Raw genomic sequence first — 26,712 nt, 5'->3', positions numbered from 1 at the left:
TATGCGTGTATACATAGGACTCTTTCTCAAGCAAAGTCTTTTTTTCCATTGGGATTTTCCTGTTTAATGTCAATTGAACTGTGTCAATAAGAATCGGGTTTCTTTTTAAACATGAATAACGTGTTTCAAACTTCGTGTTAGGTAACTTGTATGCTCCTGTCTATGTGTACACATTTTTTTTTACTTTAACCAATCGTTCCACGTAAAGTTTCGCTGTCATGAAAAATGAGGAAGAAATTTAGCTACTAAGGTTTATTTCAGATGATGTGTAAACCTTTCAGATTGGTCTTGTGTATTTTTTCATCGGTATTTGAGGAAACCTTGTATTAATATATTGTAAGTGATACTAAAGAACATAAAAATAAAACAAAATGCAAACAGATCGTATTTTTTATTAATTTTAAAACTATTTTAAATGTTATTAAGCTAAAAAAAACAACGCATTTTTCTTTCTTAATTGCTTAACTTAGTGGTTACATTAACATTAGACCTTATGAGAGTGTCTTTATTCTTTTTCTTTTTATTCTTAATTATGATATTGTTGTTTTTTTTTTTTTAAAGAGTTCACTCGCTATTTTATACTGTTTAATACTTAGAAAAAAAATATTTAAAGGGTTTGTTATACAATGATTTTTTTTTAATTATTACGGCTTTGTACATAAAAAAATACTAGCATATCTTCACAACTATGATTTGATTTTATTCTATCGACTTGAATATCAGCATTGTAATTTTATCTTCTCTTAAAATGAAAATAAATATTTAGAAACAGAAAAAGTAAGTTATCTAAACAGAATTAACAGCTTTATTAAATAACACTACAAAAAAATGTGCCATGAATCGGGGACAAAAATAATATTTTTAAGATGTAAATTTTTAAAATGTGTTAAGAATACAGCAAAATCATAAAAAAATATTTTTCTAGCTAAATTTATTTACTTAATAACATTTCATTATAATTTACTTTTTTTTAAACTGCTAGTAAAACAACTCTTTTAGGCATAGAAATATACTTTTTGTTGCCCTAGTGAACTTTGTTGTAATCTATTTAGGCAAAGCTTCCCCTTTTCCTGATTTGATAGTTCTACATTAATGCCGAGTTTTGAGTGTTATTTTCAGTTAGAACATTAATAATATCCTCAACAAATTAATCACATTCATTTACCTATTCCTTAGTCTGTTAACCGTCGCGGCACCAAAAAACATTTGTCGACCGTCTTTCTCCATTCTACTCTCTTTAGCCTTAGATAGAACCTCTTTCAATAAATAATTTTTGCTGTATAGAAAAGTTTAATTATTGTTTTATTGATTTCAAATTTCCCTAGCTTTCTAAGATAGAGGAGTCGTTGATGAATTTATGTAAAAAGTTTTGACTTTGTTCACTCCATTTCAGTTTGTTATTGATGGTTATACCTAGGTATTTATATTCTTGCACTTGGTCTACAGTTTGGTTGTTTATCTCAATTTCTGCAATATGGCCTTCAGCCGATATAGATTTATTTGAAGTAGATAGACATATTAGCCTATGCTTATACGTGCTTTTTTATGTGATTAGTTAACGCAGCTCTGCTTTTATTGGAGCTCTATTTCAAATCCTTATTCCAGAATAGTTTAAAGAGTCTTCTAATTGATGAAGTGTTGTCCTGTTTTCTTCACGTAACAAATAACGCCAAATCTTTTGTTTGGCTTAAATATTGCAGGTCGAAGATTGAATCCAACGTGGGCACCTCTGAGTTTGTGTGAAGACACAAACTAATTTTTTTAGTCTTGCTTTTTTTTTTTAAATGTGTTTTCATATCACAAATACCTAAAGCTATTTATTGAGTTTTAATGTTGTGACTGAATGACTCATGACTAACATGTAGATTTTTTTTTAAATTTCAGCTTCGTAAAGTGGATAGTCAAATACATTTTCTATGGCTAATGAATATTATAATATTGTATTTTTACTCCTGTTTGGTAAGTTTTCCTAATTAACCATATTGTTTATATTAAAAATAAACACATTTTGCATTAACGATATTACATTACTTATTAAATTAGTATACCAGTGGCACACCGTTTTGCTGCTTACAGTTTATACACACACACACACACATATATCTATATCTATATCTATATCCATCTATCTATCTATCTATATATATATATATATATATATATATATATATATATATATATATATAGATAGATAGATAGATAGATATAGATATAGATAGATAGATAGATAAATAGATAGATAGATAGATAGATAGATAGATAGATAGATAGATATAGATATAGATAGATAGATAGATAGATAGATAGATAGATAGATAGATAGATAGATAGATAGATAGATAGATAGATAGATAGATAGATAGATAGATAAATATAGATAGATAGATAGATAGATAGATAGATAGGTAGATAGATAGATAGATAGATAGATAGATAGATAGATAGATAGATAGATAGATAGATAGATAGATATAGATATAGATATAGATAGATAGATAGATAGATAGATAGATAGATAGATAGATAGATAGATAGATAGATAGATATAGATATAGATATAGATAGATAGATAGATAGATAGATAGATAGATAGATAGATAGATAGATAGATAGATAGATAGATATAGATATAGATAGATAGATAGATAGATAGATAGATAGATAGATAGATAGATAGATAGATAGATATAGATATAGATAGATAGATAGATAGATAGATAGATAGATAGATAGATAGATAGATAGATAGATAGATATAGATACAGATAGATAGATAGATAGATAGATAGATAGATAGATAGATAGATAGATAGATAGATAGATAGATAGATAGATAGAGATAGATAGATAGATAGATAGATAGATAGATAGATAGATAGATAGATAGATAGATAGATAGATAGATAGATAGATATAGATATAGATATAGATATAGATAGATAGATAGATAGATAGATAGATAGATAGATAGATATAGATAGATAGATAGATAGATAGATAGATAGATAGATAGATAGATAGATATAGATATAGATATAGATATAGATATAGATATAGATAGATAGATAGATAGATAGATAGATAGATATAGATATAGATAGATATATATTCTACCATATTGGAATACCTGGATGGGCTACCGAGCAGTGATGTTAAAAATGCATTAAAATAGGCATGAAAACGAAATTCTATAGAGAGTAAATGCCAGTGCCCCAGCAGTAGTAAATGTAATATAAACAATCATGCTCAGAGTTTTATAATCTACTCTACTGCTGCAGGTATTCTGGCTTTATCCCACAGTGTATTCGTAACGCAAATATAGCCTGGATTCAGGAATGATAGATGACACATTATCTATAAACTACAAATTCTGATAGAGACAGGCATTACATAATTTCATGATGAAACACAATTTAAAGTAAAATTTAATGGAGCCTTATAAGCACCCTTTGGGTTCAGCAGTGTTTGTCGCACCTACTCTTCTTGGCATATTCTTCTCTTGACTACTGCAAGAAAACATCTGGAAAACTCTTCAAAGTCAGAAAGATACAGCAGATTATGCAACTCTTGCTTCTAAAAAAACTATATGTTACTGGAAAAATAGGATAGCCAGTACAATGGGCACCATCTCACGGCTGCTGAAACTAGTTTGGTGTATTACCTTGCTGACTACCAATACCAAATCTTTTGTCTAAATGACCTGAGCGATATACTATATAGAGAAACGTGACCAGGGAAAAAAACATGAATATCTACCACCTCCAATAGGTATATTTTTTTAAATTAAAGAGACAAGATAAATAACCTTTGAAGACAAGTTGTAAAGAGCAGGGTGCCAGACTATCCACGCTGTTATCAGTTGTAGTCATTTAGTTTTCTGTACATCTTTAAAGAATGCTACAAGTTTGACTCCTAAAAGACATTCTGTATGTTGATCTAATAGGTCGCGAAATTTTAAGGTAACTTTATGTATACAAACGAGATATCAAGCTCTCTAAATTTAAAAGCGAAATTTGGAAAACAAAACAGGTAGAGTGCAAGAATAATATAGAAGTACTGTATTGCATATTGTGTTTATACAATTATTACAATAAGCAGAAAGAAGAGTGAAAGTTTGCTGATTACAGATGCCTAACCTGTGACTGCAGCTGTGTATCAAGGTGTTCCTCTAGTTTTTTGTCGGGTTTGTTTAATGAAAAAATTATAATGTAATCGAATAAATTTAGAGCACACATAAATTGCGTCAAATTGTGTGCCTCTAAACCTCGTTATGTATGATCTTGTCTGTGATCGTATTTTGTGTAACACGACACCCTTTAAATAGGTTTCTTGTCGAATATGTAAAACACAGTAAACCATTACTAAATTTGTATTACGGTGAGCTTACACGATGGCACAAATAGTTAAGCTACATATAAAATTGCGTGTGTTGTTGTCAACTGCATGTTTTATAGCTCTAAGAAAGTTAAATAATAGTCCATTATAACTAGAAATTGTTAGTTCCACATTTGGAACAAATTAATTTCAATCTTGTCACACAGATTAGACAAATGTAACATGAGTTGGCTATTTCTTTTATTCTAGCTAGCAATCCAGCATAGCAGCATTAAAAAAAATTGTCTTCAAAAAAATTGTTTCAATGTTTGTCTTTTTTGGTTTTGTCATATAATTAATTAATTTTCCTAGGTTGTTTTGATGATTTAAGTGGTACTTCAATACAGCTAAATCCTTATATAAAAGAAAGTTACTCAAACTGCAATTCAGGTTTCTTACATGGTATAGACAGATACATTTATAATGGTACTGTTGATATAACATCGTATGATCTAAGCACGAATAGGTTTATTGACTTTGAGATGCAACAATTGTCATCTAATGACTATATTAAGGTAAGTTAAATACTTTACTTATACAAATATTTTTTTCATTAAATAAACTAACAATGTCAGTTGTGAATATATTTTATTCTCAATACAGATACAAAGTGAGACATATATATATATATATATATATATTTACTTTTCTTTTTTTCTTGCATTTTTAACGCGTATTATTAAATTATTATTAGTTAAAAGTTAGACGATCCATAACTTAGTACCGGCACCTATATTAAAAAAAAGCACTGACTATAAATATGTTAATATAATAATTAAATGTAAAGTTCACTTTTGTATTGTTGTCACTATGATGCGAACATTATAATTTGCACATTCTTAACTGCTTTATAGATATGCCGAACATCGTTATATCCTAATTGTGATCCAGCTATGGGTGAATGCTATTGTAGAATAAAATCAAACTCTTTGGTGGAACTATTTCTGAACAAAACTGCAGATATCAGATATTCAAATGGTACTCTAAGGATTACATGGCCAAAATTTACTTCATTAGATGAAACAAGCAATGAAGTGCCCATACCTATAATTTATAGTAAGCTACATAATTAAACTAAATATAAATTAATACAATTATAACTTTGTATGTACTTACATGATCCATATTTTTTCTTACTCTAATAGACGTTTTAAAGTGTGTAAATATCTGTATTTTAAGGCTTATAGCATTATTTAGTGCTATATGATATAAACAATGTTAAATATTTTAAAATATATTAAGATTTAATTATATTGCATGTCCTAGCATCATATCATAACATTGACGACAGAAAATTCATAAACTTTAACACAAATTATTGGAACAGACATTTGTGTAAACAAAACAAAAAAAATAGACACTTTTAATGATATAGCCATTTTGAAAACATAATTGACCGTTACTTTTAGATTAATATTTTTGTTCATTTTACCAATATACATTTTTATGAATTATGGCTTCAATGGATCAAACATATTATAAAATCTAATAGAAACAGATTTTAAAAATGAAATACGGTCTATATTTTCTTTTTTGAATACTTTTTCTTGCTCTCTTTAACACTTTGTTTTAAAAACAGTTTATGTTTTTTTTTCAGCTAACACTATAGAGATTTTAGAAGTAAACAGTAGTCCTGTAAATCTAGATAAATGTGAGTCTGAATTGAAAAATTCAAACTTGATAGAATTTTGCGTCAAAGGTCTAAGTGCCCATGCCCTGGCTTTGAATATTTCATCTACTAGTACTCAATCACAAAACGAATGCATTCATTTCACATATACGTATAGTAATACAGATAGGAGCCCCATTAATTTTAATATTTCCTACTTGGAGCAAGATGGATGCAAGAGGACGAAATCAACAATTTGTTACTTAAACAGTAAGTTCAAATCAGTTTTTAACACGTACATATAAGGAATGTCAAAAATACTAAACATTTCGTCTTTATAATAGTCCAAATTTTGATCAGTGTTTCCCAAAATCTTTGAACAATGTATACCTTTTTATTATTTTCAAACTAATTTTTATTGAAGACAACCATTTTTTCTTTCATTTAACCTTTTTTTTTTAACTCACTGTCCACAAATCCTTACAAAGTACCTTTTCATAAATATGAAATTTGAAACGGTAAGATGAATTTAAGAACATTGCCTGTTTAAAACACATAAACATTTTGCATTTGTAACAGATTGATGATTAGGTACACTACTTAGATTTTTTTTAAGAATCCGCCTTAAACTACTTCATAATAATACTCTTTTTACAAATACTGTAAACTTTCTTGGATAGATGTTTAGTAATTGTTAAACGGATATCTCATCCGTTAAATATTTTTTGTTCAATCAGAAATTTTTTTTTAAAAGTCAATCGCAATTTCTCCAGACGCTGTGTTATGCATTTCAATATATATGCATCCATTTTTAGTCGAACTTGCAATTAATTCATGAAGAAGGCAAAGTAGTCTACTTCACCGTGACCAATTTTTCCCCCATAAATTTAGTTTCATCATGGCAGCGTTTACTTTATCTTGAATATATAACGATGAAATTTCTTTGTCTTTTAATAATAAATTGTGGTAATTTAAAACAGAATGTATGCTAGTTTAAAATTCCTTTTCGTCATGCGAATGATATAAAGCATCATCATTTTTTGAAGTAACGTCTGTATTATATAAGATAAGAAGATAAGTATAGCTTTTTAAAAAAATTTAAAAAATCATTGATAATTACAAAATCACATAAAAACGTGTGCCAAGACAACAGCTAGATATTGAAGTGTAAGTTTTGAAAGTAGTTCTAATGACGGTTTATATTGTTTTCAAAATAAATTAAAAAAAAAAAAAAAACTTAACACTTTATTATCCAAAATATGTTATAAACTTTAAGGTACTTATACATTTTCTATATTTTCATAAATTCAACAAAACTATTGTTATTATTGCTAGTTATCTTGATGATTAACATCAACATCTTACAATGTAATCATTTTAAAAAAATCATTATATATTCATAATTTCTGAATCTTATAATGTAAATAAACATCAGATTTTAGTTCGTTTAGTCAATGAGATGAAACTTGTAACCTCTTTAAACTCTTTTAGTACCTCTAGGAGTACGCGTAGCAAATTTTATGAAACACTGGACTTGACAATGGTATTTACATTTTCAAATATAACATATAATTTTGTAAAATATGTTCTTGTACTTATAACTTGCTGTCATAATAGTATTTAATATTTTTCTTACTTTTTGCAACTAGATGTTTCTACAGCAAATATAACAACAACAGTCAACACCACAACAGGTACAAAAAAATATCTATGCACTGATTTATAGAAACGTTCAAGGACGTAACTAGGGAGGTGCGGGGGATGCGGCCGCACCAGGTGACATCTAAAATGGGGTGACACCCAAGTGGGAAAATGCACTTTTTGTAGTAGAATTAAATAAAAATAAATGTCAGTGTTTAGATACCCCAGCATTTTTATGCACAATTAATATATAAATGTATTACCTATAATTTTCTGCTTAAAATATTTTTAGTTGAAATCCATTAAAATGTCTAAAAAGTTACACCATACTTTATATTTTCAGCTGATAGTTAAACCGCAGTTCTATATAGATTGTACATGGATATGAACTTTTCTCTAATTTAAAACCAAAACTATTTTAAGAAGCTAATAATTATTCAGTATTTATCATCAAAAACAGTCTTAGGACATTAAGTTTAAAAAAAAATAAGGTTAAAACATTGTTGCTATCATTGACATAATCATGAAGTAAAAGTCAAAACTAAATATTATCAATCCAAGCATTCAATTCTTACAATCTGCATGCCTGTGAAAGATGCTTTTTTTAAAATATAAGCCAATTAAGTACATTGTAATTAAGTGTGCTCAATATGACCGGTTATTTTTCTCGTATCAAACAATCATTGAGCAATTTATTTTAATAATACATTTTGATTTGATTTTTCTTTCACTATATTTCTAGTAAAAATAATTATTTTAAATTGTTTTTTTAATTTTCTACTGGAGTAACTGAAGTGCAGAGCAGAGCAACTAGGCATGTTTTTTTTTCTTTAAAATTTTGGTTATCTACGTAATGGTATATCTTTTTCTTGATTCTTCCACGGTGTTCGAAAGGGAGATAAATGTAGATATTTAAAAAAGGTGAATACAGGAGGCTTTTCTTTATGTCACTATATGTCATTTTGTTTTCAATTTTTTTTATATCACATCAATTATTGTAAGTAGCGTATATTATTTTTAGCTCCTGTCATTCATATTAATGTTTCATATTACTGTTAAACTATATTTTTTCAGTAATTAAGAAACTAAAAAAATATACGTAGGCTAATCCAGAAATCAGCATAAAAACATATGTCCAATTTCGGTAAATGCTTGGAAAATGACTAAGACGATATTCTAAGAAAAAATAATTAAATATTAATATATGTCCATAAATAAAAAAGAATCTTAATCAAATTGGTTAAATGTATATTAGTATCTTAAATTATAATTGTCATTAATGACATTATCCGAAAGAAAAAACCTACACTGCTGACTTTTAGTTTACGTCACACTATCCGTGAGTAACGTTATTTGTTTTATAAAACAGCGAGTTTGAATGAATCCATGACTTCATGTATACATATACATAAACCATGAAGGGGCGTTGCTAGAAGGATTGAGGCTCATTGTTTCATTTTATCTTTTCTCACGTAAAACTCTGAAGAAATTGGATTAAATTCGACCAAGTTCAAGGTTATTTTTAAAATTGTCGAATATTTATTTATGTATGCTAATTATGATACTTAAACTGAATATATATGCTTTTAATACTCATAACCTGCAAGACGATTTAACTAAAACTAGATAACTTCATTGGTACAAATTGAAATTTGATTAAAATTGTTAACTAGAGCACCATGCTACTGAGGTGACCCCAGCCCTGATGAACTAGGCTCTGATGTACTTCTTGGTAACGACGAATGACCTTGACAAAAAACACAACGCTATAAATAATTTATTTTAATTTCTAATTATTATCATATTTTGACAATTAAAATTAATAATTAACGGTTGTGTTAACTATATATATATGGGAAGCGTGGTCGAGAGGCTAAGTGCGCTAGATCTTAGCTTGGCTTCGCTACCTATGAAGGTAGCTCGAGGTGGGTTTGACACCCGACTCGGGCAGATCTTTGTTTACTAAAACCTTCTCCACAACTGAAAACCCTAACCCAAAGCACTATGAGCACGCTATATGCATGAATTTATTTATGATATTTATATATCAGAGCAAATATATATATATATATATATATATATATATATATATATATATATATATATATATATATATATATATATATTATATCAGAGCAGTTGTAACTTTAATGCAACTTCGTCAGAACATGACTGGATTGGCCGTAATTCGAGTTTGTTTCTATTTTTAAACCGGCTTATACTTAGATGTGTGGGTCCAATTGTACAGGTGGAAAAAAAACGTCCGATATGTTAAGGCTGTAGCTGTAACAAATATCTAGAATATGTCTTTCCTTGTAGACTAATGGACATTGACCATTTGTTAATTAGTGTTAAACAAACGACAGGTGATTGAAGTCTCCTATAACTAATTGAACAGACCATGCATTTTATTTTTGACCACGTGTGTGGCTTCATATGTTCTGTTGCTTCTTTGTGTTTGCTATAGGATTTTTGTAGACAAGTACAACTTACATTTGTGTTAACTCTCTAGGCAAATAGTATAGTCTAAGTTTATTTCACAATAGTTGAGTGGTCGTCTCCTTTCCATTCGAACTTAAAACAGAAAGATTTAAAAACACATTATCTTACGTTCGGTCAGAGTGTTACAAGGTCATCTGTTGTCAACGAGAAGTAGATAGAAGTCTAATTCATTAAGCGCTGGTTGTGAGTGTATCTGTGTTTGGTGTGTGAATGATGTTTGTATTTGCATTTATATTGTTATTGTACAGTAGTTACGCTGAGGTGGTCAATTGTAGTCAAATTATATTTTCATTTATTTGGACCAATAAAAATTATCTTATCTTATCACTCTGTCGCGAGTATCAAGTTCGTTTAACTAGTATTAGATTTTTAAGGTCAGTGATTTAAACTGCAGGTCTCGTACTGGCTAGTTATACGCTTGCTCTAAACTAATAGCTATTACCTCCATGTGTATAAATACACTAATCCATTTGTGAATTGTACTGAAGAAAGTCGCTGTTAAACATGAACACACATTTTTTTTTAAGAAAACAAAAATAGGTTATAAATATATGCATAAATAGCTTTTTATCAAATCAATTTTTTGTTTGGGAAAAAAATATGTCAATACTTCTAAAGACACATAAATACGTAAATGCGTGAAGTCATGACACTAGAAAGTAAACTAAATGGAAATTGTATGACAACACGTTGTCTTAACTCACTTTTTTTACAATTAAATTTTGCAGACCTAAAGACCACGACTGCATCTTCTGATCATGGTAAGGTTTAAATAGTTAATATTACTTTATAACCAAACTGGGTCTAGACATGTGTCGATTTATTATACTCCTTGTAGACATAAAAAATGTATTGCTCGTGTAAAATTTCTATTATCAGCACAATTTAATCATTGAGCCACTATACAATGTATTTTTGATATTCAGAAATCTGAAATGACTAAAATAGAACAAGTACTAAGTTTTAAAAAAGCTTATCTAAGGAGAAGAACTCCGCCCTAACTGCTATAACTCTCAGTAAGTAGAAGTTATTTCCCTTTATTGATATCAAGCAAAACGAGACTCAGGCGAATAACACTGGTTAACCTTCTAATATAAAAAAGTGACCTAAAACAAATAACAACATGGAAAACATTATAAAAAATCTTTATTTTAAAATGCATTTTAGAAATATATGAGAGACAAGATAGCACACATTTTTTTAAACTTTTATTGTTTTCGCATTTCATTTTTACAACAATTTTTTTTAAAATAAATGTCTAAGACAACACTAATACAAGTTCGAATTTTTTGTATTTTATAGATTATTGATTTCAATATATTCACATTTTTCTCAAATTTAGTTACCGTTATTTAGACATAAAAGGTTCATAAATTAAATTTATTGCACCGCTAAACTATTTGCTGTTTCTACATATGACTTTATTTTGCTAGTGTAATGCAAATCTTTTATTTATACATCATGCTATATTGGCGAAAAAGAAGTTAAAGACAAGCACCGAATAGTTAATGTGACATGTTGTAAATTCTATTATTATTAAATAGAATTTAAATATATGTGTCTGTTACAGTGACTCAAACACCGAGTGAAACAATGTCTGAAGGCTTGACAGGAGTGCTTACAGCTCATGTCGTTTGTACAGTCATTTTTATTGTCTTATCTGTCATGGTTCTTGTTAACGTTCAAGGTAAGTGTTTAAGATGTATATAGTTAGAATTTAACATTAACAGCATTAATTTAGACTTTTCAAATAAAGTTTATGACTGTAGTAAAATCATGTGTTATTTTTTTGTGTGTAAATACCCATTGCATAAAAATACTAACATTATTTTGACAAATAATTTGTACACATTTTCTAAAATGTTACAGTTTTTATGCAAAGACAACAAAAAGGATCTCAAGGCAGACCAAAGCACCTAAATTTGTTAATTGTTTTACTAACTCTTTTTGAACTGGCTCAGATTATACTTGTCATAATTGCAGGAGTCAAATTTTCTGGTAAGAATAAAATGACATTAGAACTTTGTAGATTTAAAAAGAAAAGACAAAAATTTTGTTTTATAATTAAATTACATTTATTCATTTTAGGTGAAGGTGGAACATCTTTAGACATTTGGAAAATTATGATTATTTACCAAGTCGTTGTTCTTATCATTGTAATTTTAGCCGAATCTATCCTGCTTTGTATAAAGACATGTAAGTTGAACACAGTTGATAAAATACATAATGATTCAGATATAAACTATGATAAACTTATCACAATTTATTTACCATTTTAAATAAATATATAGATATTTTAATATTGATGTAAATAGTTAATCTTCATTTACCTATACGTTCCAGTGGGTATTAAACGTAATATGTAACTAGTGTACAATAAATATAGAGAGAAGAATAAGAAAAATATAGTAAAACATAGATAAGCCCCATCAAAAACCCAAACCAAAGACCTCCGAATAAGCAAAGTCACATAGAAGCTACACAAACAACAGTTAATTTCTGACCAGGCAGGACCCAATAAAAGATCTTTTTAAGTCAGTATATTAATATCCAAATACATATATCCATTAAATGCTGTATGTTCATGATTATTCTTTCTTTTTCATCACTAATCTTCAATGTCTACATACATAAACTAAAAGCTTGTGTAATGGTATATTAAATGTTTAGCTATAAGGTATATGGAAATCATAAAGTAATTGAAATATCTTAGGTCATACCACAAGTGAACTTTATGTATACTGATTTTTAAATAGGAAATGTGATTTAGAATAGTTGCACTAAAGATATAAATATTATCAATTAATGCTAAAGTAGGATTGAAAATATGAAGACCTAGATTTTTCTCATTGACTTTTTTTTAAACATAACTTTATTTATTTTTTTAGTTAAACAGAAGTTGGTATTATATTTATAAGCCTGACTTTAATAATCGAGATTTATTTATAAAATAAAATATTTCTTTTTCTAACCATGTTATTTATCATGTATTAATTATGATATGCTTTTTTTCCAGGTGGTAAACATATTCTAATTGGATCGCCAGCTTTTCACTATGTAATGATATTAATATGCATCCATACTGTCTTGGGTATTATTTTTATACCATTTTTCATTGTTCAGCTTAGAAAATAAATAAATCTCATTTCAGTATTTCTTTTCAATGACATCGGTCATTTCAATTTTTTGGTTAATTAACAGCTTATAATTATAAATGATAATTAATAATACTATACATTATTTTTTTTTTTTGGTTTTGAGTATATATTCAAAGTATTTATAAAATTTTTATACTTAGAAAGTTTTAGTTATAATTAATTTCAATATTATGTAATTGGTTAGACAAGAGATAATATATATATGTATATATATATATATATATATATATATATATATATATATATATATATATATATATATATAATATATATATTTTTACAACATTCAACAATTTTAACAATTTTAGTGTTTGAACATTTCGTTTAGTCCCCCCACAATATTTATAATTTTGATGAAGACATAAAAAAATTGTGAATATTGTGAATATCTTGTTTGCATTAGAAATATAATTTTTCAAGAACAACAACATTAGTGTAGGCCTACATTATTTAATACTATAAAAAGCTCAGAATATCTTGTATTGCACACAAAGTTTTAAAAAGTAGTTGCTACTATTGTTTTCTGTGTATTTATAATTGCTAATAAAACTTTTACACTTTTACTCAACTCTTGATTTTCTATGTTGGTTCAATTTTCATTTTGCATCATGCGTAGTTTATATTTTATTTTCTTCCATATTCGAAAATCTATATAAAAGAATTTGAATAAATAAGAGTTCTGAAATCCAGAAATCTTTTTACTCACAATATTAATTTGGGCAATAGACCATTGACTTTGAAAAATGACCCTTGCCTTTCCTGTTCTGCATGCTATGTCAAGATAGGCGACACATACACATTGTATAGAAGAAAGGATTAAAACAGTTATAAACTTTAAAAAAAAACAAAACAAAACAAACAAACATGAATTAAAATTAAACAATTTTTTTTTTTACTGTGAAAAAACATTTAGATTTCAGAAGATGTATTTGATGAGATTTATTTATTATTATTATTATCATATTTTAGATGAGGTTCTTAAAATAAAATGCCACTTAACTAGATATCCTTACTACTAGTAATTCAATACAATTAAAAATAAAATGTATTCACCTACAGCCATACAATAACACAGTGTAGAAAATAAAAAAAAAACAGGGTTACAATTTGTATTAGAGACGTAGCAGGTTAAGCAGCGTACAATAATTACAGTGGCAAGAGATACCTGCAGAATGGACAGTGTCCTCGTTGTTTTACCCTTTATGTGCGGACGCAGGACGCCAAGTGTGTGTTTGAGTGTGTAAAGTATTGTATACATTAGGAACATTATGTAATATTAATAACCTATACAAACACTTTGTGTAAAATGTATATGTCATTGTTGAGTGATTTTGTATGTGTTTGTACTGTTGCATTAGATTTCTATGGATAAGTAATTTTCAAAATTTTTAACATAACGTTCAATAAGCTTAAATCTTGTCTCAAAATCGACATTTGTAGAAAACATAAGTTGAACTGTTGATAGACGAAATTGATTATGCAGATCTCACTTGAAAGACTTCTTACAATATAATAAATAAAGAGAAAGAGAAAACATAAATAGGCCAACTATTAACTTTATTAACAATGCATTGATTAATTTTACTACGTAAATTCAGTCTGACTGTTATCATTGTTCCAAATGAAATGAAATTTAACTTACGTCTTTTATGTTGTACTCGCTTTCAGCGGCATTAATCGCAATAACATCAAATGTTTCTTCACATTCAGTAAATTGTCCAATGAATATATAGATTATATTTAAGTTTTTCTACTAAGCAGGTGGCTGCTGGTAGTGCAGTTTACGCACAGGACTATCGTTTGGTTGTATCAATGGTCCCAGGTTCATACTCTAACAGTTGCAATACATGTCTTCTTGCGATATGTTTGGCATCGGAAGTAAACTATCTCCAACTCTAAAGAAACATCCGAAACATGTAAAATAGTAACTGATATTTTAGCGTAGAGACACACAATACGGTTACGGGAAATAAAATAAATAAAAACGTATTATATTTTAACGGACTGCATATTACCATGTCGTATCTAGCTATCTTACATTTCATATGGTGAATTGTTTTGTACGATGAAGCGTAGTTGAGAGGCCAAGTGAACTTGGCTTGGATTGGCTACCTAGAAGGGGGCTCGAGGTTCGACACCCGACTCGGGCAGAGTTGTGTTTAGAAAGCGCCTAAAGGCAGCACGGAAAACCAACTCCTAGATACCCCCTACCCCGACTAGTCCACAAATGAGATTGGACCAAAAACGTTCTAAGCATGCTATAAGCATGAAAGTAGCGCTATATAAAAGCTATAATAATAATAATGTATTAAAAACTAAATACTGCTATGTAGCTGCATAATCGCCGCCTTAAGAGAAACAAAAGAATCAGTTTATGTGTTTGCTCCACTTATCAGAGGAGAGAATAATCAAGAAACGACGAAAGCAGGAAAATGTTTGTCGCCAGTTCTGAAACGGAAATTGCAATGAAAGCTCTCCCTTTGCTGACTGGTGTCGAACCTTCTGTCTTTCCACTTCCTTTTACTAGAGAGTTTTTTTTTGTTTACATAACACTTAAAATGCATCTAATAAAAACAATAAACACTATAGCCTTTCGAAAATGGACTAGGTTGAAAATAAAACATTCATTGTTTAAATTTAAATTCCAAACAAAATAGTTCTCTTAAAAAAAAAACAACAACAGAAAGTTGTTTACTAATTTTATGACTTTAAGTCTCTACTTTTTCATTAAATAATTCCACTCTAAACTTAACGTAGGAGACTACATCACTCTCTCCGGTGGCTAAGGTGACGCAAAAAGGTAAGGGTTTGAGAAACCCTAATGTAGGGCCTACACTACCGTGAGGTGTTTGCTAGACTGCTGCCCCTAACAAACGGGACCTTCTTTATACCAATGAAAAACATTGACTATTAACTATAATAAAACTAAGTGCACCAAGAGATTATAAAAATCGACTTTAAACTTGCAATATACAGTATACAGTTCTGCACAATAAAAAAACAAAACTTTGGTCTATATCTTCAATGCTGTGTTTCATATACACAAGGTAAGGGGCCTTTTTAGTTCGCTTGTAAAATATTGATTTTTTTTTCATCTTCTTTTAAAAAGATCTTTAAAAATATAAACCTGTATTTTATTTCCACTATCATATATAGAAAGTACGATTTAAAATGTAAACCTTTAAACATTACACCAACTTTATTTCAACTTTATTTTAGACCAATATTGCGATATTTATTTGTTTAAATGTAATTCATTATCTATCTATCTATCTATCTATCTATCTATCTATCTATCTAGCTATCTATCTATCTATGTATCATTGCTTTTCTAAAAACAGGATATTAAATAACAAAATAGATGTTGATATACTCTAAAATAGATGACAAATGAAATGACAAAGAAATGACCCAGTGACCTATTTAAAGTCGTATATATACTTCCTGGATTTTTGTATTAAATATTAATATACACAACAATGAACATGTTACATTTTTTAACCATTGTTTTTAATATGTTTTTTTTTTATTGTTGTTGTTTTGTTTGGAAGTAACAAAGTTGAAAAAAAAGATACTGACTTTGTTAAAATGTGTTATTTTTATGATTTTCAAATTACGTTGTAATTTTGTATGTTTAATTTGAAACAAAATAACAAACTTTTCAATTTGTATTGAATGTTTGAGCTATGTAGCATGTTCATGTTTCAGTACTATTTCGACTTCAATGAAGACTTCTGTTACCCACTAGAATCAAGGATTACCAAATAATTTTTTAAAATCCTGGCACATTATGATTTGTTCATTGGACTCGAGTACAGCAACAACCTGGATAATTTTTTACACTTCTGTTTCTTTGACAAAATGCACAAAGACAGTAATGTCTTTTTTATAGTGCCAAGTTGGATTGAAATTTGGCCGTTTTGGGTGTCTAAGGAATTTTATAGTTTGAGAACCCACACTTGCACGTAAGATCTACAAGCACAGCGTTATAATGCAAGCAACAAATGCTATGATGTAAAATTATGTACAGTTTATTATACAAAATTAGATAATAAAAAGGGAAAACGCTGTACAGGTGCTAGGATGAGGTCTAGCGTAATTACATATATAGGTCTATCATCACTAGATTTGAGAACCAAGTGGTCTGAGTGTCATTAGGTTGGTTGCTTAGCTTTTGGTCCGGTGCTGCACTGATGAGACGGGTGTGGCTGGTACTGTTGCTGTCTGCTGGTGGGCTGGCGTAGTGGATCCAGGCTCCGGGTGCTGTCCAAAGTTGTATGGTTGCTGAGAGACAAAAACAAATACAACTTTAAAATAACTCTGAAACCAGATGAAAACAAATTATAAAAACAAATTCAAAATATCCACATAATCAAAATATATAATTTCGTATAGTTTCTAGAATGTCAACTAGTGAGATTGATCAGTTTATGAACTATTTAAATTAATCCCAATCGAATGTTACAAATAAATTAATTTTAATTATACTACTAAAATTATTTGTATTGTGTCAGTATATTTATATTTGAAAGATACGTTTTATTTGGTTAAAATGGTTAATTACTATTGATTTTGTTTTCAACAGAATCGCAGATTATTTTAGTAGAAGAGTGAATTTTTCTTGTCCTGCAAACACTGCTTCCATTTCGGACTTCCAATTTTCAGTTTTTATAAATGGCAGGGAATTACAACTTGGTGGATGCACAACATCATCTTGTTGGACTACATCAACGATGACAGAAATGACAAAAAATGTAAATTCTTTTGATATAAGTGTTCAAGGAGCTACTGTTCAACAAATAAGAAATATTTCTTATATTATTTGTACATTGGATAGAATAGACACACAATTCTCTTTTGCTGTGTTAGGTAAGTTGTGGAGATTAATTAAATTATCATATGTAACATGAAAATGTAAAGAAAGTAAGGAGTTCATCACCCTCTATTTGTCATGTAACAATTATCTCTTAAATATAATATATTCTTCTTAATCACCTAAACTTACACATTTTTGTTGTGTGTACGTTTTGTCACTCTTAAAAACTGATATAAGAAATAAAAAGCAATTTATGAACTTGTCGAAGGCATTTCACTCTTTTGTTTTCCTAGCTATACCAACGAATTCAAGCTGCGATCCACCAAAGTTTACTGAGGACAAGAACAATGTTTCTTTGACATGTAAAACATCAAAAGTATTCCCACAATCAAAATGTTTATTTGAATTTAATAATCGGGTATGATTATAAGTTATAGCTTAGACATTTAAATACAGTAAATTATATTTACGATTAACTAGATACAAGAAGTCAAAAGTATAATGCCATAGTAGAAGAAACACCGAAGCATTTAGACATGTTTGTACAAAAAAATCATATTATGTGACCAAGGATCATACTTACCTGGTTGAGAGAACTGATATCGAGCAATGTGTCTTACTTGATCTTCACTTCTAAAGTGACTTCCACCTTTATGTAGTCTACTTCCATGATGTTCCACTTTCGGTTTGTTGGTAGAGTTCAACTGCTCTTTATCTCGTCTTTCAAAGCTCTTGAAGCTTTCACGTCTGCAGTGGTTCAACTGTTGTTCACCTCGTTTTCCAAAACTGCTAAACGGTTCATGTTTCTTGTAGCCAGCCGCCCATAAAGCCTCCTCATTCTCAGACAAACATCTTGGCTCAATTTTGATACATGCTTCGAACTTTTTCCTTTTACTAACTTCTCCTTTGAACTTTCTAAGAGATGCCTTCGCTTCTTCATACAGCGTCTCCCGATGAGCAAAGTTCATACCTGTCAGAACTAGCATCTTCTCAGTTTGAGTAATTCTTGCCTTTCTGAGCAGCTTGAAGGACAGAATCTCAGGTAATATCTTCATTCGTTTCTGTTCTAATTTTCTATACTTGTATCAAACTCTGAGATAAAATCATGTATCGATTGATTTTCCCTTTGCCTGAAGTATTCAAAATCATCAAATTGATCAATACTGTCTGCCAGGTCGTCTTTGGCCAAGTACGTATAAACGAACTTCAACAGATTCTCAAAACTTTCCTGACACTTGAGCTCTCTTATCCTTGACTCACTGCCTTGTGGTAATGAAAGGGCTACCACTATCGCTGTTTTCTCTTTCTTTAGCTCCGTGATTTCATTCCACGCTAGCAGTTCTTTCTTATATAATTCATAAGACATATATTTAAAAAAGGATGGAATCTCAATTCGTGTAGCCATTATCGTTTTAAATCGGATCAACTAAGTAAATACGTTTACTTACTCTCCGAGGTCCGTGGATCGGAACCACGCTCTGCCACCACTTATTAAACGATACACTTAATAACTATAAACTGTGTTAATATTAGAAGATATTACGTCATTGTTTGTTGTTTATGTTTTATGCGAAAGCAAAGAATCGGACGGAAATAAAAGTTAGTTATATATGTCTACCTTGATAAAGACAGTCTCGTTATTATCATTTGTAATTAGTAACGTTTACAGTAATTTATTATTAATCTGTGACTACAGAACAAAACAACGCCAAAACAATAACGCCAGATTCATGAATCAATTTATTCAAACACTCTCACAGTACGAGGCTACACATAACACTATGATATGAACGTTTTTATCAAGGGAAATAACTCTACATACTAATGACAAACACATACACATTAACACAATTTCAACACTATATACTTACTCACTTCACATTGACGATCTATCATTAATAGCTATTGAAATAGATATGTAAAAAATGAACAGTTTTGTTCAACCCACAAACCTTAGAGCTTCTAATTAAAGCGCTTCGCCTGGCAACAAAACAGGACAGTAGAAACAGGTCCCAAAACCCTTTATATTCCGAAAATTAAAATAATCTTTATGTTGGGTAGTGTTCACCAGTCCTTTGCTTTGCTATTCAAAGTAAAATGTGGTTAGTGCTCGTCTCAAGATTATACACTATTGTGATAATTCATCACCTTGTGCTATTCTAAGTAACATGCAGAACATAGCTTTACATTTGTATTGACTTTCTTAATAATTGTGACACATTTTTTACTGGTTACACTATTTGTCATAAAATAATACATGCTCAAAATGAAATATTTCTTGCTAATAAGATCTTCGATGTTACTTTTTTTACATTCAAATATAATAAAAACAACAACATTTTGCTAATATTTATTTAATTAAACAAAAGCATTTTACAACTGTATGATGTATTTGTTTTTGTTTCAGACAAATCTGCTATTATAGGTTTTAATGTTACCAGCAAAGTCATAGATAATGGAAAATTTGTTCAATTTTATTGCGAAGCAGACGGTAATCCAATACCTAAAATGTTTATTGTAAAAGAAAATGAGACGATTGCTCAAAACTCCAGTGGATATTATCTCTACTATAACAAATCAATGTCTTGTAGAGATGCTGGTTATTATTTTTGTCAAGCAAACAATGGAATAGATGTTAACAGAGACGAATCAAAACAAATTACTGTATTTGTTAGATGTAAGTAAATAAAACAAAACATTGTAGTTTATATTATTATTATTATATTATTATAGCTTTTATATAGCGCTACTTTCCTGCTTATAGCATGCTCCGAATGCTTTTGGTCCATCTCATTTGTGGACCAGTGGGGGGGGGGGGGGAGGGGGTATCTAGGAGTTGGTTTTTCGTGCTGCCTTTAGGCGCTCAGTAAACACAACTCTTCCCGAACCTCGAGCCCCCTTCTAGGTAGCCAAGCCAAGTTCAAGCGCACTTGGCCTCTCAACCACGCTTCCCACATCTGAAAATCTAAATGTTTTACTTTCTTTTGTAGTAATTTAAATGTTAGAGAAATTATTCCTTTCTCTTTCCTTGTCCATAGCTTTCTTTGCCACCATTTTTTTTTCCAAATATGACTTTCTAGTAGTTAGATTGATGTTCAATGATGTGTGGTATCTTTTAATTACATTCGGTTAATGGAAGTTGGGATGGCCAATTTTTTCCCAGTGTTTATCGCGTATTGATCATAAAAGATAATATTAAGTATACGTTCTTCCTCCATTCTGCGAACATGACCATACAATCGCAAGAAGCCTTATTCAATGTTTGTAAAAACGTTTAGAAGATCCCTCAGTCTAGTTTCTTGTCATGATTCTTATGATCCTTTGGAGGCCTAGCAAATGAAATGAATTAAATTATCACTTTCGATTCGCATAAGTAGTCAATAACTCACATGCTTTACTGGTCTTTATTATGATCTTCGTAGCGATCTCTCTTTAAAAAAAAGTGGTTTGATTGTAGCAAAGTCCCACAATCTTTTCAATACGCTTTTTTAAATTCGTCTTTCTTCTGAGACCGAAGTAGCAGAATAATTTGTTGGCAAGGCAACTCTACATCTAAAATGTTGCGACGCCTAAAAAACATTAAACTGCATAAATAATCACACACACACACACACACACACACACAACTTTACCATATTTAAAGGAACTCTTAAAACACAAATGTTTAAGAAAATTCGTAAAAATCTTGGAAGACAACAATCACTAGCTCCATCATAACTACGTCAAGTCGTCGCGAAGTGGGCGACTTCTGTCAATCAAGACAAGAATACAGCGGTACAAAAACTCGTTCGTTCATTACTCGGTCGGACTTTATCAACACCACAAGATACATGAAAAGTATCAAGATGCCTCTGCGTAGTCGTTGAATGAACTCTTTATGTTGTGTCTGTTCTATTTATCTGTATGTTTCGGTTGTGTTGTCTATATATTAGAAAAAAGTTTTTGTAATCACTCAAAATTTCCATAATGATCAATAAAGCAGACTTAGTCTTAGAATTCATGAAATGCGTATTGCATTTTGTAACAAATGACCTATTCACAGTTTGATAAAAAGCTCACTCTAGTAGTAGAGCTCAACAAAATCATACACAAAATGACAACCTTCACGATCTCTCGAATCATTGCTAAATGGCACACATGTTCAGCGAATTTCGGCAATAAAGTTGACGTGGCACATGATAGACGGGATACAAAAAAAACATTCATAATTAGAAGTGTGAAATAGAGATTGCAACATTTACAGATAACTTTAAATTTTTAACTTTGTAAGCAAAGCTTTGCCCGTGCGATACAATCTAGACAACAGAAATTCACTGATCGTGTCTACCCCAGAATCCAATAACATTGTTTCGCTCTTAACTTCCATAAATGATATCATATTGTCTATTAGTCCTCTACATGATAAGAGAGCAAAGAATGCGTTTTACATTGAGCTGATTAAAGCCGTAAATATAATCAGTAGAGATAGCTTTTAAATAGTTTGTCGATACGTTTTATTTTTGTTAGATAAAATAAAATGAATTTATTGCTATAATATTTCAGGTCCTTTACAACTTACTTCCAATGAAATTCAACAGAGTTTTAGTCTTCAACAAGGAAAGTTGTTTTCCTACAAATTTACTGTGTATGGCTATCCAGATCCAGATAAGATTACAATTTTAAAATCTAATCAAGTTTCAAACATTGTTATAGTTACAAATTCATCACTGGAGCCTCCCTATGTAACAGTAGAACTCAAGATTTTCAGCCTGTCTTCTGCAGATTTCGGTATTTACACACTTATTATGTTTCAAAATGGATTACAGACTTTGTCGTTGATCTTCATTATAAATGAAGGTATGTTTTTTTTTGAGAATCCAAGGTGCAGTAAAAATATTTTAAAACTCTTTTTATACCAAAGAAATTTATTTATACGGCATGCAATAAATAATTTTTATTAAATCTTAAATTACATTTGTCATTAACATTTTGTCTATCTAACATTGGTGTAAACAGTAAGGGATGAGTAGAAAGAAAATCCAAACTGTGGAAAATAGAACTATCTATGATCGGAGTAGCGTATTCTTTAAACAAACATTTATTTTAATTTATATTTTGTTGGGGATTATCACATTTTAAGTTAATCTCACCAGACTGGCCTTTGTTAAGAAATCTATTAATTTACTGTTTACGTTATTTAGTCTATAAAATTATGTAGCAGAGAAAAAGAAGAAAAGAAATACGAAGAAATGTGTTGGCTATGTAATGAAAGCTATAAAATATCCAAATAAAAAGAAAAGAGAAAGATAGGAGGAGATTTTATAATAACAGACAGAAAATCAAGCACGCTTTTATGAAAGATCACTGTTGCCAATTTATACAAATAGTTGCGCTACAAGGTAAAGCTAGAAGTTTGATTCTATATTGCTTAAAATAGCAAAATAAAAAAAAATAATGCATTGCTCATCAACAGTTTAATTTTTTGTACACAGGAAATGATGAATTTTAAAGTTTTTTTTTTGGTTTACGTATACACATTTTAAAAGTATAGACTCTCACGTTTGCTTTTAGTTTGTTTATATAAAAATATTGATATATATTTTCTTAAATTTTATTTTATGATGGCACTGTACAATGAAGAGACAGGTATAAATTTCGGTGCAGTTGTAGGTGGAAGTCTTGCTGCTTGTGTGGTGGTGATTTCAGTTGTGGTTGTTGTTGTGGTAAAAAGAAAATATGGTAAGACAATTAAGACATTAGTTAATTAATTCAATTTTTTCTTCTATGCGTAATTTTAAAGAAATGTCTGTAATATGCTACTTTTTTTTGCTTTTCTTTTAAGAAATCACATGTAAGAAAAAAATATCAAATAAAGAACCCAAGTAAGTTATTATTGTATATATTTTACATTTCTTATTCAAATACGTAATATAGCTCCATACTGTAATATAACTATTACTATATTTTGTTACAGACGAACACAAACATATTCAGAACTGTCACGTAAGTAGATATTTTAAAAATTCTGAAAAATTGATTAGAAAAACTATTTTACACATTTCTGCGATACATTACTTAATCTTATGTAAGTAGCACACTATTTTTTTTCTTTAGGTAAAAGGTAAAATTCAGTATCAATATTTTAGAACGTCAAGATTTTATTGACAAAGATCTACCTTGAGCTTTACGTAGCATAACTATTAAAATTTAAAAAACAAACAGAGCAATGTAAAAGCAAAGAATAAACTTCATAATTTATTGTAAAAATACAATAAAATCAATTTCTGTGTAGAAGGCAAAACGGTAAAAGGGCATTAATACATGAAACACTAAAAACAAATCAAATTAAACTAAACTAAGAGACACAAAGTCACATTGTTATTCCGCATGCAAGGATATTTTTGTACAAGTGCCTTTACTTCCGTAGTAGCATTTCAAAATTTGACGAGTGTCTGAATCGATTTGAAAAAAGTAGCTTAAAATAGATAAATTTTCAAGCACTACTAGATTAACAAACATATACATATGTAACGTACCTTTTTTTTTTTAAGAAACATCTCGAACAATAGAATGAAAGAATTTTACCTATTATTGTATTTCCTATGTTTAGTATCCCAACAACTAAAAGACAGACATAATTACGAAACTCCAATCCACAGTAGAAACTTGTCAAATAATGAAGTGACTGATAAAACTGCAAACTACATGAATGTAAAAGGTAACAAAGTAGATTTACATTTCACAAATTAACTTTTGAGTAGTAATGTGAAAGTAAAATTACGCTATTATTGATGTTTTAAATATTGTTGTAAATATTTTTTCCCCCTAGACATAGATATACCCGTCGGAAACGATCATTCCCTTTACTGCAACACACACAATGAAAATGTTCACCAACAAATGGCTAAGACAGTTGTTCTTATAGGTAAATGCATGTTGGTTTGTTTTTTGGTGTTTTTTTTTTAACAGATTTTAAAATGTATATTTAAGTAATGTTTTTTTTTCAGGACATGACAAGGGTGTTTCTCAACACGTGGAAATCGATAACATCAAACCTTAGTATGTTTATATTATATGTATACTAGACATAGTTTACCCGCGATCCGCGGGTCTTTATTTGTGAATACTGTCGATATAGTCACTGAGAGTGTTTTTAAAACAATTAAATGAAATTCTAATGTAATAAATAAAGCGAATGTATAAATGTAAAAATAGTATGAATGATTAAAAAATTTGAAATGAATAGACTTAATTTTGTATGTTCATGTGTTAAAGTATAAAGTAGATCTTGAGGTAGACATAGATCTAGATCTACACTAATCTTGAGTTAAAAATTGGCTTTTATAGAGTTCATTCTGTGCTGCGTGAAGGCTTTGCTCTTCGCATACGTGACCTTTTTTCATAAATGAATATAGGCCTATCTCAACACGGCTACGCAGCTTTAGCGAACAGCAAACAAATGTATTAAAAATGCTTTAGAAAAAAAAAATTAAATGTTAATTGGATAAAAAAAAGAAATGACTGGTTTACAATTATAATGGTCATGTGTTAAAACATAAAACTATCTTTGCGAAAAGAAGTTTTATCATCTTAGAGTTGAATAAGAGTTTTAGACCTAGGACCTAGGAACAGACTCAGTAGAGAGATGTGTTAATGTGTAACCATTTGGTAATGTCTAATTAAAGTATGTGCATCGGGATACCTAAATTCGCAGATATAAATAACGAATTAATTTTAAAATGCTTTTAAAACATCAATTTGAAGGTTAATTTTATTGAATAATGAAATCAATCAAATATATTTTGTATTTTCATGTGTCAAAAAAACTATTAGTGCAAAGTTTAATTCTTAAAATTTGATCTAGGTCTAAATCTTTTCAATCTTTTCTCATGTCAACATTGTAAACATGGCCTAGATCCATAAAATACTATAGCTGTAATAGAGTTGGTCTTTGTTTTGAGGGTCTTAAGTTTGTTTTAGGGCCACATTACATACACTACGGTCTAAGTTGGTACCCAAGGAACATTTCTGCCAAGTTTTATCAAGATTGGTCAAGCGGTTTTTATTTCTATACAAGGACATACATACATACATACATACATACATACATACATACATACAAACATACACACATACATACACACATACGCCAAACATTCTGCTTTTTATAATATGCATGCCCAAATACATTCAAAGTAAGACTTGACATCGATTGCAAGTTTAACATAAGAGAAAGTCTAGTGAAATAAGCATAAATAGCTACAACTGATAAGTTGAACATAATTAAAGTCTTTATTAAGTAATAAAAAAGAGACAAAAAATGCATAAATTATATTTAAAAAGTTTGCTTTATGATAAAGGCAAATATATTTTTTAGGTTAGGTTTCTGTTGTGTTCTTTGTAAGACAAAAGAGTCCTTGTAGTCAAATTGAATTTTCCAAAAAGGAGCAATGTAACAGTTCCGTGTTACATCTTAGATTTAGATCTTTATAGGTCTAGATTCTAGCCTTAGTGTAGACATCTAGTAATAAGGTACATCACGTTCTTCGTTAAAACCCAAGAACCCAAGGCCTTAATATAATGATCTACAGGCTATGAAGATATACTTTCTGATTCTAAATACAATCATATAT

General features: G+C 29.4%; 1 protein-coding gene and 1 long non-coding RNA gene across 2 annotated transcripts; both read left to right on the top strand.

The window, feature by feature from the left end:
• The first annotated feature begins 267 nt into the window (after positions 1 to 267).
• On the top strand, positions 268 to 13,467 carry LOC106062139 (uncharacterized). The gene is made up of 11 exons (XM_056009358.1): positions 268 to 336; positions 1,885 to 1,959; positions 4,687 to 4,889; positions 5,229 to 5,430; positions 5,972 to 6,253; positions 7,633 to 7,677; positions 10,855 to 10,887; positions 11,697 to 11,813; positions 11,996 to 12,124; positions 12,215 to 12,322; positions 13,143 to 13,467. The coding sequence occupies exons 2-11, from the start codon at positions 1,917 to 1,919 to the stop codon at positions 13,259 to 13,261; spliced, it is 1,281 nt and encodes a 426-aa protein (XP_055865333.1). The 5' UTR covers positions 268 to 336; positions 1,885 to 1,916; the 3' UTR covers positions 13,262 to 13,467.
• Positions 13,468 to 20,507: 7,040 nt separating this feature from the next.
• LOC106077702 (uncharacterized) lies at positions 20,508 to 26,405 on the top strand. Its single transcript, XR_008774942.1, has 7 exons — positions 20,508 to 20,777; positions 22,643 to 22,936; positions 23,720 to 23,818; positions 23,922 to 24,082; positions 24,690 to 24,797; positions 24,909 to 25,004; positions 25,087 to 26,405. It is a non-coding gene; the product is annotated as an uncharacterized LOC106077702 (long non-coding RNA).
• The last annotated feature ends 307 nt before the right edge of the window (positions 26,406 to 26,712 follow it).

Source organism: Biomphalaria glabrata, chromosome 14, assembly GCF_947242115.1.
Source record: "Biomphalaria glabrata chromosome 14, xgBioGlab47.1, whole genome shotgun sequence".
Taxonomy (NCBI): Eukaryota; Metazoa; Mollusca; class Gastropoda; family Planorbidae; genus Biomphalaria; species Biomphalaria glabrata.
Note: the sequence above shows the minus strand (reverse complement) of the source record. Positions and strands in the feature narration are given on the sequence as shown.

What these genes read in the sequence shown, in the direction of transcription:
- LOC106062139 (XM_056009358.1), top strand. Translation starts at nt 1,917, where the DNA reads ATGGCTAATGAATATTATAATATTGTATTTTTACTCCTGTTTG. An exon ending in AACAGTCAACACCACAACAG is followed by an intron (nt 7,678 to 10,854) that starts GTACAAAAAAAT and finishes TAAATTTTGCAG; the next exon opens with ACCTAAAGACCACGACTGCA. An exon ending in GACTGCATCTTCTGATCATG is followed by an intron (nt 10,888 to 11,696) that starts GTAAGGTTTAAA and finishes TGTCTGTTACAG; the next exon opens with TGACTCAAACACCGAGTGAA.